Source organism: Lagopus muta, chromosome 5 (genome assembly GCF_023343835.1).
Source record: "Lagopus muta isolate bLagMut1 chromosome 5, bLagMut1 primary, whole genome shotgun sequence".
NCBI lineage: Eukaryota > Metazoa > Chordata > Aves > Galliformes > Phasianidae > Lagopus > Lagopus muta.
In genome coordinates this window covers 57,951,115-57,964,298 of record NC_064437.1, presented here as the reverse complement: position 1 = coordinate 57,964,298, position 13,184 = coordinate 57,951,115, and the positions used below count along the sequence as shown (strand labels likewise).

At 37.0% G+C, this 13,184-nt stretch overlaps 1 protein-coding gene across 2 annotated transcripts in view; it reads left to right on the top strand.

The window, feature by feature from the left end:
- Positions 1 to 13,184, top strand: part of LOC125694191 (nebulin related anchoring protein) — a 45,484-nt gene that overhangs the window by 1,204 nt on the left and 31,096 nt on the right. The window contains exons 3-11 of one of the 2 annotated variants that reach the window (XM_048947047.1): positions 113 to 191; positions 2,604 to 2,708; positions 3,186 to 3,290; positions 4,156 to 4,263; positions 5,091 to 5,195; positions 5,462 to 5,569; positions 7,020 to 7,124; positions 9,562 to 9,666; positions 11,609 to 11,725. In XM_048947047.1, the coding sequence (XP_048803004.1) occupies positions 113 to 191; positions 2,604 to 2,708; positions 3,186 to 3,290; positions 4,156 to 4,263; positions 5,091 to 5,195; positions 5,462 to 5,569; positions 7,020 to 7,124; positions 9,562 to 9,666; positions 11,609 to 11,725 (937 nt within the window). Of the gene's footprint in view, positions 1 to 112; positions 201 to 2,603; positions 2,709 to 3,185; positions 3,291 to 4,155; positions 4,264 to 5,090; positions 5,196 to 5,461; positions 5,570 to 7,019; positions 7,125 to 9,561; positions 9,667 to 11,608; positions 11,726 to 13,184 lie in introns of both variants that reach the window. The other variant, XM_048947046.1, reaches the window with a different exon arrangement.

The following is a 13,184-nucleotide window of genomic DNA, read 5'->3' as shown; positions in this document are numbered from 1 at the left end:
AAGTTGTGTACAGGGGGGGTGGAGGCTGATATTGTTTTCAAGTGCTCAAAGAGAACCTTTCTTGTGGGCTGTCTGGTACATTCCTCAAATCCTTTTATGCTTCCTTTCTTAGGCACAACCCAAAAAACAATGCCTTCACAAGCATATTTGAGACACCAATAAATTTGAATGCCAAAAAGCTATCGGAAGTGGTAAGTGAGGTAAGGAGTTTGATGGCCAAATGTGTTTGGCTCTGATTAAAATTTTGGTAACACGTTTAGGTCTTGTTATAAAAATATAAGTATGTATTCTGTATTTAGCCTTCTGTGCTCTTTAAGAGCAGTAAACGCTTCAGCCCAGGTTTGAATATAATTTTAAAAACTGTTTCATTCATAAGAAACCAAACGATACTTTCAAAAAGAAAAATGGATGGCAGATTCTTATACACCATGTCTGGCAATCCATATGGAAGCGTTGCTTGCATAAGCTGCAGGAGATACTGCCCAGAGTATGCAAACTTAGTAACTAAGCTGGGGGTTTACACAGCTGTCTGAAACAAGAATGACCTACTTGTTTTATGATCTCATCTGAAACTGATACCGAGTGCCATGAAACAAACAAACACATCTATCTCAGTCAGAGCTAGGCAAAAGTTCTCATAAATACTTTGTCCAATATTTCTGGAAAATCTGAGCTGGTATTTCATTTTTGCGAGGCAGCACAAAGCGTGGGGAGCTTTGCATGCTTTGCTGGAAATGTTTTGCTAGAATGTTTTGGCTGGCGCAGCTTTCTGCACCCGACTAAGTGCAGCTATTGCAGAAGGCTGCTGTGCACCTCTGAACCTCTAGAGGTGCTCCGAGTCTTTTTTCTTGCCGAAAGCCACTGCTGTGCCTTGCATTGTTTTCCTCCAGGTGTATTTGTTTCAAACTTACATGCCTACCAACTTTTATAAAACAAGAAACATTGAACCACCCCGTAATCGTTTGCAACCTCAGTTCTATGCCATGTCTCTTTCAGTGCACTAAAATAGCACTACTGATTGCACAGCCATATTTAGTAAAAAAAAAAAAACCAATGTGTTTAAATGTGGTTAGACATTAATAAAAGAAGTAAGTTTCGTTACTTACAGTGCACTACATTATTCTGTTTTTCTGTGTTAGCCATGCAAAGTGGAAGCACATTTAGTGACTTTTATGAGATGCTGTATCTGTATCATTCGTGTGTATGCATCATGCATCAAGTTTGGCATCATCAGAGGCAGTCACTTTTTCAACAGTGACTGTCACACTTTAAGCCGTGTGTGACAGATCTGGTGAGGAATGAGCTTGGGATTACTGTAGGTTCTATTTCTGGTTTTAGGCATGATATGACACAGATACTTCCAGTGCATCTGAATATATACACCAGACAAATTATAGCTCAAAGATCATTCCCCCCCCCCCCCCCCCCCCACCTCCCTGCCTTTATTTTTTTAACACCTCAAGCACCTTCTGTCCTTTTCAATCACATAATGAGGTTCTGCTCCAGAGAGAAAATTGCTCAGGGTAGTAAAGAAGCTGATTCTGCAGTACTTACTTAAAGGGAGCACTTCTGTAGAAATTTTGCTTGTAGGAACACCATTTCATTGGTAAATGTATAAAGTGGTACTAAGTTGCTTCAATTCCTACTGCATTTTTTTCTTATTTTTAAACTTAACCAGAAAAAATATTTCTTCATTTATATCATGCTCTTTTCATGTAAGTGAATATAGAGATAAAAATTCAGCAGCTTCTCTCTACACAGAAGTTCTGTGTTGCAGACAAATCATTAATCTCTGTGTGCCTCTTGTACTTAATTTATAAATTGAAAACTGTGCATGTTGAGTATCTTTTCTCTGTCAGGGCAACAAGGCTTGTGAAGGGCTTGGAGAATATGCCCTACGAGGAGGGACTGAAGGAACAGGGGCTGTTCAGTCTGGGGAAGAGGAGGCTGAGGGGAGACCTTATTCCTCTCTTCCAGTACCTGAAAGGTGCTTACAGCAAGAGCGGGGTTGGTCTCTTCTCAGTGGTGACAGGTGACAGGATGAGGAGAAATGGCCTTAAGTTGTGCCAGGGAAGTTTAGGTTGGATATCAGGAAAGAAAGAGGAAAACAGTGGCCCAGGACTTACTATGGTATTCCCTTGCATTTACACAGTCAGTGTATTGCTCAGCAAGAAGTAGTTATTTCTTCTAATACTGCATTGGTATGTTCTGCTTAAAAGTTCTTTTAGTCCTTGTAGATTTTCTCCCCAAAAAGTGTTATCCGAAGACCAAATTATTCTTTCAGAGCTTCACATCAAATTTCAAGTCTAATATACCATTCCTTTACAGATGTGCAGCTTCATAATAGAACTAGTATTAGGTAGAATCTTGTTGTGTGGGTTGCAACACAAGCTTTGACCTTAAAACTAAAGCCAATTTTGTTGTGTGAACAGCACTGTTTTTGTTGCTTTGATTTGCATTACTCTTTGGTTGCTGCAGTTCCTGCAGATTCCATACCACTGTGGACTAAGACTGCGCTGACCTTGTTTGTCTCTGTTCTCCTGGGAGTGCTGTGTTTAGTCTGTACCAACATGCTACTAATTCCAAGTTAATTTTTTTTGTAGGTAAAATATCGAGAAGAGAGTGAGCAATTCAAATCTGCCTTTCAGTGGGATGGGAGGTCCAGAGACATTGAAGCTGCTTATAAAGCCCAACATCTGGCCAGCCAGGTAAGAGATGACCCTCAAGTCTCCAAGCCTTAAGCCCACAAGATAACAAAGTTTTCCCTTGGCAGGCTTATTCACAATGCTAAAAAAGCAAAATGCTTCTTATTTGGCTGAACTGTTTTTGGCTAAGTAGCTATAGCTTAGGGTGCAGGAACCAAAAGGTGGGAGAGGATGAGCATACCTACCTAGAAATTAGGCTGCTGCTTGTACTGATGTACCAACATGCTTCTTTGCAACTGACACTGAAGCTTTACAACAAGTGATCTGGTTCCCAGGGGAGTTATTTGGGTATCAATCCAGGATCTTATGTCCTGACATCTTGGTGTCTGGCATTTTGAAGGTATGTGGAGGCCTTGTACTATATGTCATCGGAGGGTAAATTTTGCTTCCACAGCATTGTGTGTTTCTTCCTTTCAGACCATCTGCTCCCTTTTTAAAACAAGGGTACAGCTCAGTAGTTATTTAATTTTTGTTTTGTAGAATGCTTACTATGCTGCCTATCAGGGGGGAACATCATGGTACTCAGGAAACATGCCAGATCCTCAGATGGTCAGGATAACTCAGGCACAGAAGACTCTGAATGATGTAAGTGCACTGACATATGAAATACATTCAGTTTCATGGCTGAAAAGTGCATCAAACTCAAACCTTCAGTAAGATGCTACCAAAAGAAATACTGACATATCTACTGCTGCATCAGGGGAGGTTTGGATTGGATATTAGGAAAACATTCTTTACCAGAAGAGTGGTTGGGCACTGAAATAGACACCCCAGGGCAATGGTCATGGCCCCAAGTTGCCAGAGATCAAGAAGTGTTTGGACAGCACTCTAAGACACAGGGTGTGAATTATGGGTTGCTCTGTGTGGAGTCAGGACTTGGAATGGTGATTCTTGTACAAGAAGAAGAATTTTCTAATTCAAGTTATTCTACTTCCATCATTAACAGTATTTAGCCATGTGAGTAATTAGTCACACAACAGTGTTATTGCCTATCCTGAAAACCACACATTTCTATGTTTATGTAACAGAGATGCACTTCAGCTATTATCAAAGATACCTGACCTGACCTTGATTATATCTTTATCTTAGTACTCTTTTCCTCTCTAAAGCAGAACTTATGATGTGTTATTTTTCATGGAGTAGAACTTCCATCGACTGTCTTTCCTTTATAGGGGAAAATCTAAAGTATGACTGTCTCTGCCCTTGCAATGGGTTAGAGCCCTAAATAACACAGAAAACTAACCATGGATTATAGATACAAAGGTGGAATGTTGGTTGGTTGGAGTTTTTTTTTGTCATTTGTTTGATTTTGGAAGTAGGACATATTTCTACCTAACAAACTTATATGGTATAAGCTACAGACCTTCAGGAAGGGGATGTTAAAAAGGTAACAATATTAAACTGCAGTATGTTCCTTTAGAATAACAAAACCCAAATGTTAATTTTGCAGCTCCAGTATACAGAAGAATATGAGCTGCGTCAAGGCAAAGGCAGCTTTCCTGCTATGATCACTCCAGGCTATCAGGTGGCTAAGAGAGCCACTCAACTAAGCAGTAATGTAAGTGTTAGCTTTTTAAATCATGTATTAGATTTCCTGAAGGTGGAGAATCCTGGGTTTTGGCCATTCTTTTCAGACAGTGTACTCTATGATGAACACAGTTCTACAAAATAAAAGTCTAACGTGTTGAGAGAAACATGATTAACAAATTGCTTTGGGAAAAATAATCATATAAGATAAATGACAATGCAGACACTTCCTGGAAGATAAAACAACTTTTTCTGTAATGTATTACAACCTGAATAAAATCATGAGCACTCAAAAACTTTTACTTCAATACTTTTATTTTCATTTGGTGGCTTTATTAATTTTTTTTTCTCATCTTCTGATCTTTTCCACTCTCTTTATTATATGAAATTAAATATTGTTAATATTAAACTTAATTCATTTACAAGATAAATTAGATCATATATACACACAGAATTGCCTTTTCATAAAAATAACAATTCAACTGAAAGTGATCAAATAAAAATAAATCCTGAACAAATGGTTTTAAGGTATTACATTTTTTTCTATACTGCCTGTATTGTTACCACAGTATGACCTTAATAATGTCTGTTAATGTCTGTTTTTGTAATAATTTAATCAAATGTATGGCTCACATAAATTTAGTATCATTTAAAACTTTGATTACCTGGGGCCAGTTCTGTCTCCTTCCAGCATTCACTTTAAGGAAATGGAGATTTCAGCATGCCTAAAATTCAACTCTGCAGTGGGGAATCTCTTTACAATTGCTGCTTACTTCCTACTGATAATTTCTGAGAGAATAAATATATTTGCTACTTCTTGCTTGTAGTATGTATTTTATATATGTATCTTTCCCCCAGGTGGAATATAGGCGGGGACATGAAGAGAGAGTTTCAAAGTTCACCTCTGTTGTAGACACTCCAGATATACTTCATGCAAAGGCTGGAGGGCAGCTTGCAAGTGATGTAAGTGGAAAAAAATATAGGTTGATTCACTTTTGACTCTGAAAGTGACTCTTAAGATATTTATAAATCACTTGCAAATATGAACATAAAAACTTAATACAAGACAGTTTGGCAGTTGACAGCTGTAGAATACTGGACTTTGTAACTTTAAGACCTGATTATGTGTGTAACCAAAATACATTTCTCTGATCAGTCCTGTTTGTTTTGTTTGTTTATTGCTGTTGTTTGTTCTGTGTTTGTTCTATTTTGTTTGTTTGCTTTTACAGCTGAAATACACTGAAGACTTTGAAGAACAGAGAGGGAAAGGCAGCTTTCCTGCTATGATCACTCCAGCTTATCAAATTGCCAAGAGAGCAAATGAATTAGCCAGTGATGTAAGTGTCCAAAGCAGAGTCTCTTTTTGGAAAGAAAATTCATTAACAAAATTATTTTCTTTTTAAGGTATAAGGTTGAATTTTATGCACAAAGGGAAAATCTTTTTATTTGTGAATAAACACTGTAGATACCTGTGGGCAAAATTCTCCACTTTACCCAGCTTCCTGTTGCATGGTAGGTAGAAGGAAGACAATAAAGAGTCTGCTGAAGGTCTCTGATTTCATTCTGCCCAACCACATATCAATTAGAAGGGCTGAAGAGCAGTTCTAACTTACACAGTAGCTGCAATACTCCTTGGTGGCTTTACATCAGGGGAGGGCTGTGTTGGCAGGGCTCTGCTTTGCCACGACTTACCATGCTCCCAGGGAGTTCTTGCAGCTCCATGTCTCTTGTGCACCATTTCAGAATGAGATTTACATGAGGCAAAGAAACAAGCTTCTTGAACACCAATTTTATGTATTTATATACACACAGATACACATGTATATGCATACGTTTGATATAAACAATTGCTTTCTATTCTACTAATTTTACTTTTTATCTTTTGTATGTGTGTGTTTGTTAAACTCCTTGATGTACTGATCTTCATTGGCTTCCTTTTCCATTCCAAACAGAGCAAAACATCCCTGTAATCCTTAAAAAGCATTGTAAAAGGATATCAGCATTGCTTCAGAATGCACAATCAATTGTGTTTTGTCATTGGAGAGTGAAAGTAAAGCTCTATTTGTTGGATAAGATAATATATTGTGCTAACTCAGTGGAAGTGAATTTAAAACATTATTAAGAGTCCTCAAGGAGAATCAGAAGAGATCTGTAGTTCTGAAGGCAAAAGCAACTTACTCTAAAACATTTAAATGCCTTTGTTTGCCTTTGATCTGTGAAAGACCCTTTGTAAGCAAAGAGAAATGCTGATTAAAGGGCAGCATCAGGTTAAAGGCATTATTTTTACTTCAGCAGTAGTGCAGATCTTGGTCCAAATTTGAAGGTTGATTGCCTGGAATTCCCTTGATCATTGGGAGATAGATCATTCAGAAACATTCCACTTTATTAATGGCATGCAGGTGACAATGTTGCAAATTAAGTAGGAAGAAGGGCTCTGTGATAACCATGAATTTACATTACAATTAGTTATGGGTTGTTTTTTTTTTTTTTTTTACCTTGAACATCAGGGATTAGCCTCTGAGAAGCAGGAGGTATTGAATACATTGGACTCCTAGTATGGGTAAAAATGGCAAGTCCAACATTTATTGTGTATGTTATTAAGTACACCACTATTGTTGCTATATCTTTAAGTGGCATACCTGACTTCTGAAGATTGGTGACAACAGGAATTGTCAACATGTGTGTGCCATTGTTTGTTTTTTATTATACAGTATCCGTGGACAGGGTAAAACTCATCCAGATGATTGTTTTCCTTTTATTTATTTATTTTTGTTTAAATCCTTTTAGGTAAAGTATCATCAAATGTATGAAAAAGAAATCAAGGGAAAAGCCAGCCATACAGCTGAAACAGATGTTACTTTTACAAGAGAAAATGTGGATCAATATGGTCAGGTATGCAGCATCTGGGAGATCACTGTCATTGCAGATCCTCATAGGGTCATTTGGGTTATGGGAGGATAAGTCCTACTGTGACAAATCTTATCTGTGTACATGAATGCACTGGACATTTCTGTTACAGTATATTTATGTATCACTCAAATGTGGTCATATGTGGAAAGTTTTCGTTCTGTTGAAAATAAAAATGTAAATTCAGCTGGGAGAAAATGTGGAAGGGTCCTGAAATGATAGAAAGCTAGTTAAAGTAGTAAAGGATATTTCTCCTGCCGTTATTCTAAGAAATCTTAGAAGCTTTGCAGCTCTGAATATGTGCAGGTTTTCTTAGTTGTTGGCTCTTCTACAAAATTGGTATTGTAAGACTCACAGGTTGTAGTTCTATGCACATGGAACCAAATAGGCTTTATTTCTGTTTTAGTCGTCTTCTTAGTTTCATTTCTTTTTAATTGTAACACAGTTATTTTTGTGGTCTGCCAAATAGCATCTGAAGTTCTTTTCTAATTAAGGTATGCCTCTTCCATGGAAATAGCAGAATTAAATAGAACTAAATACAACTAAATGGAATTTGAAAGGAACTGAATGATGTTTCTGTATAAAAGAAATTATATGGTTAGTTTAGTTTCTCTTCCTAACTCCTTATCAGACCTATATTCTTTGGAAGGAATAGGAAGTATGTTGTTCTAAGACACTTGGGAATTTTACATTTGTTCACTGCTTCTGTCCAACTTTACATCTTTGGATGTGTGAAAAGCATTCCATCCTTCAATAATACGAATTTAGAAGGGAGTCTTCAATTAGTTTCTATCTTCAGAGTTCATACAAGTTTTAGTAAGAATAAACAAATAAAATGAGATTGAAAAAGTGCTAATTGCATCTTCTAGGATTGGAATGCTTCTATCATTTGAATTAATTTAAGCCTTTTTTTCTTTGAAAGTATCTTTGAAACTTCAGTCAGAGACTTCAAATTTAATTTGAGTTCTAATCTTAATAGGCTGGATTCTGATTTTTTTATTCAAATAAAAGTGAGCCACTGAATAGATTTCTCTGAATTAAGTATGGGTAAAAGTATCAGAGTTTTAACAGTCAAGATCATGAGGCTACATTATACATATTACACGTGTGCAGATATGTGTGTACATATCATACATCAGGCAATTTAAAGAATTTACTGCATGCTGTTTTATTAATTTTTGAAAAACTAGTTAAAAGTTAAAATTAATTATTTGAAACTTTAAAATGATGCTTTGGAATATGAATGATATTAGAAATAATATAAAACGTATTTGAGGAAGTTGCGAAAAAGAGAAAATGACAACTTAGTCTGAAGAATTCAGGCTCACGAATGTTATTTTAAAAGACTAACTCAGCTGATGAGTCAGCAATATAGATATATTTTACTTTCTGTGCCTGTTTGTAGAATAATTTGGATGCAGTATCTATATTGTTCACAGACTTACAATATGACCTATCATATCCTGTGATATTGATGCTGCACAGAATTGCCAAAGTCAATTGTTTTGCATCGAGAAGTCACCAGAGAGATCCCCCAAACATTTTTAATTTCTATCTATGCTACATTCTCCATGGTACTGCTGACTTGGCATGGATTTATTTGTTTATTTATTTATTTATTTTTGGCTTACATTGGCTCTTTGCCACAAAGAAAAACAAAATATAACAGAGAAGACACACGGCATTATACCTTACTTGTGTATATGCTTATCACATTCTCCCCAGATCTGGAAAGCTTTGAGGTGGTCATTATGTAATACCATGCTAAGAAAGTTCCAGAATTTTGCTATTAAGTCATCAAAAGGCTTTTCAAATGGTAATATTTACTTATAGTTTCAATAGGATAACCCAGAACCTTTTCCTTCTTTTTTTTTTTTTAATCCAGCAAATTGAATTTTGTGAGTTTGTTCCCAAAATAGTTTAGCACTGTAATATCTAGGTATTTCTGTTTCTAGAGAAGTATTATGTTTTGGTTAGTTGTGATGTGAGGAATGGCTATAGCGAGGTCAAGAGATTTCTATCAGGCTCCCACACTAAACTTGGAAAGTTTAAGATCTCCTGGCTGCTCAAACCATTGAATATTTTTCAGGTTTTTTTTTCAGGCAAGTGTATATTAACAAAGACAAGATAGGAAATATTACATCTCTAAGATTTAGGGTGAAATTAAAACGATGTATGTTGTTATACACTTGAATGCTATGTTGGCCACAGCTAATTGTTAACTAAATTCCTCTTGCTGGCACAGTTAATTTGGTGGGTGATTTCATTCTTGAAGTTGATAATCTTACTTTCTCTTTTGTTAAAAAAGTAATAATGACAAAGTAATGAACTTTACTGCTAGCAAGGATTACGGGGTTTTGTGAAATCATTCGTGACACCACCATACATATATGTGGTGAATAAAGACTGATTTTTTCCTCAGGATTACATGAATGAGTACGAAGAACGCAGAGGGAAAGGAAGCTTTCCAGCTATGATCACCCCAGCTTATCAAAATGCCAAGAAGGCAAATGAATTGGCAAGTGATGTAAGTATGAAACCCAGATCAATACCATTCATGAACAATTAAAAACATCAGTTTGTTAGAGCTGTGCTCTAGAAGGAAAATGCTAAAATTACACCTGAGAAGTAAACAAGGATGACATTTCACTGTGTTGCTGGGAACTGGATAGCTCAAGGGATTAATAGTATCTATTAATAAAAGGGGATGCAGCTCCAGCTTCTGTGAGGGTGGAGGTGGAAGCAGCGACTAATGGGGATCCCTACTGTTAGGCTAACCCTCCTGGCAAATCTGCACCTGTATTATTAATGAAACCTTCAACTGTCTTAATCATCCTTTGGACTACTGTGGTATATTCCCAGTAGTGAATAAATGGAGGATGAATGAGCTGAACTGGTTTGATATTTTGATGTAGCATGCCTCCAGCGCAAAGCCAGTCATATGAAGTGTGACATTGTCACCACATAAGGCTTAGCTTATTTCTAAGCTGTTGATTTTTAGTTTTGGGCAATAAGCTGAAGAATTGGCAAAAAAAGATGGTGAAGTGTGATTCCTGCATGCAGCCCACTGATTAAAGAGCTTCAGTCCTGCTTGAGGAGACCGTTTCTAGCCGTGACAAAAATGAGGTTGCTACCCTTGAAGGCTTCCTGTGAGTGACAGACTTTGTTTGTGAGGACACCTGCCCCCCTCTGAGACTATCTGACCTGATGGGCTCAGTCTGTCTGTTGGGAAGTTAACAGGTGCTTGAGCCTTTCAGCTTGTACTAGCCTGGACCAGACACTAGCAATAAACAAGAGTGGAAGAATTGGTGACATTCAGTTACTTGAGCTTACAGATAGAGACCATATTAAAAACCTGAGACCTTCCATGACCAAATCCCATATGACAAACTGAAATATTTCATGTTTAAACAGGGGATCATTGACCACTCCAGCTAAAGATGGCAGTTCCATATTTTTTTCAAACTGAGTGTGGTCAGCAGTTTCCTTATTAATGCTGATGATCTTGAAGGTCTTCCAATTTACGTGATTCTATGAGTTTAATATCTGCAGTGAAGGGATGATTTATAACAGTACCCAGCTGGAGTACTTACAATGCAACTTTAATGTCTCTAAAGCCTTTGAAATGGTGAGCAGGCTTGGAAAATAAAAAGAAATAATAACTTTACATTGAGCACATTTCAAGTAATTCGTTATTTTGTACATTATGAATCTGCATCTCCTTGTGTGCAAGAAACACTGGAATATATTCACAGAATTACAGAACTGTGGGAGTTGGAAGGGACCTCCAGAGATCATCAAGTCCAACACCCCTGTCAAAGCAGGCTCAAGACAGTTCCAAACAGGGTTTTGCTGGGCAAAGTCTGGTAAAGGCCAACACAAATATCTCTCGTTACTCATCCTAGCTCAACTTAAGTCCTCATCCAGATGCCTCAATTAAAATCAGAAGTACCTTATCTAATTGTTGGCTTGGTAGAGCAATGTAATTGTTTTAAAAACTTTAAAAGTGGCAAAAAGATAAGGCTTTTTCATAATGCTGGTTTCTACAAAAGGAAAAAAAATCATAGAAAGCTTGATAACTATCTGTATGCAATTCTCAGAGCAGAATTCTAAAATTAAAGTACTGACAATTAACTTCACTAATAGAACAGCACACAAGCCCCAAGCAGTTTCTTGTCATGAGTCTGTTAGTTATCTGTTTCAGCTATGAACAACAATCAGTACTGTTCTATGTAAAGAAATAGGTTAAAAACTGCTGTCTACTGCAGTGGCTTTGCAGGAATTGTTTTGGCTGTGATTTTATGCCTGGTTTATTTCAGGAAACAAGAACTTGCAATGTTTCAACTTTCTAAATTCTATTTTCTTATGAAAGCAAGAATGGGAAAAGCCATATTGCAACTTTTATAACCAGTCCAAAAAACAGCATAGAAAAGGTAGGCATCTGTTTTATAATTTTTCTTACTTTTCAGATAAAATACAAGAAAGATCTTTCCAAGATGAAAGGTGCAGCTCACTTTCACTCTCTAACAGCTGAAGACAACCTGGTCCTTAAACAAGCCCAAAGTGCTAACAAGCTTGTTAGTGAGGTAAGTGATCTGAAAAATGGTGTAATAGCAGCCCACACAAACTTCTGCATCTGATGAATAAGGACTACAGATTTTAAAATCTTTTGTTTTTGTTGTTCCTTGTGTAGCAGAAATTCTTTGTGTAGTACAGCAACTGGAAAGGAAGGTGCAAGAACAGATCTTTACTGTTATCTGGCCCTTCCAAAGATATGCATGGAAACATGGAATGTTATACCAGGAGAGCGCTTCTAATTCTGGTTACGTGGAGAATAGAAATCTAAGAAAACTCTGTACTGTGCTCTTGATGTGCTCTGAGGTTATAAGCATAAATGGTTGTGGATTATTTGGGAGTATATATGACAGTGTTTCAAAGAATGTTCTGGTTATAAGTGAGAAATAATACCAGCAGAATCAAAAACGTGTGCTATATTGTCAGCGCAGGTTTCTGTTTTCTTACGTGATGTAAAAGAATGACTTGCTCCTAATGCATTCTTCTGCTTAGCCAAGGGAGATTGCTAGGGAATCCTCAGTAGATTATGAATTGTTAATTTATTTATATTGTCATACGAGCTATAAAGCTATTAATAAGTGTGAGTTCCTGCAGGTTTCCCATGGCACTTTAAAAACTTATGCTCTCGAGGTGTCAAAGAATAAAACCTTCAATAATGAAAAACCCCTGGAAGTAGGACTGGAAGGGGCCTCCCGGGCCAATGATTTCTAGCTTCTGCTGTTTTTGCATAGCACTGTATAATCCTCTCTCTTCTAATTTCCAGTCTGTATTTATTCCTGTCCGTTTTATTACTAGTGTGTTTTGTGCCAACATTGCCCTTTGGTTTATAAAGTTCTTTTCCCTCCATGATAATCCTTCTGAGATGCTTGCACACATGTCATTTTCTCTCAGCCTTTGTTTTCCCTGACTAAGCAAGCAAAATTCTTCTTCTCTCATGGTCTTTCACTGCAGCTGTTACAGGCTGAGTGCGTATGCCTTGAACAGGAATGACTGTCAGAATGCATGAGTTCCTGATGAGATCTTGCTGGATCCTGGTACATAGCATGCACACTACCCAGTGCCTGCTGAAAAAAGCTCTTTTTGTTCCTGCTCTGGACTTCACTTACCTTCTTTATGGCTGAATTATTTCAGCATCTTGCCATCCTTGTCTGATCAGCCTACATATGAACTGTTTTCTTTCTCAGCCCTTCCAGGCAATGAATCCTTAAAGCTCAGGTTTTTGTGGCTAGTATCTATGTGTATTAACCTCACATTACTGAATTTAGTCCCAGTCCTTCTGAATATCCCTGCTTCAAAGCAAAAGAACTTAATGAAAATATTAAACCAATTACTCTGAAAAAGTAAGCTAGTAAACCTTTTCCTGTTCAATCCCGAGGTCTGTGTGGATTAAATTAGTAACAATTTTTCTTTTGTCTATAAAATGAGAAGTGAAGATAAGAAATTCATCCTTATAGTAATTTCCACAATACG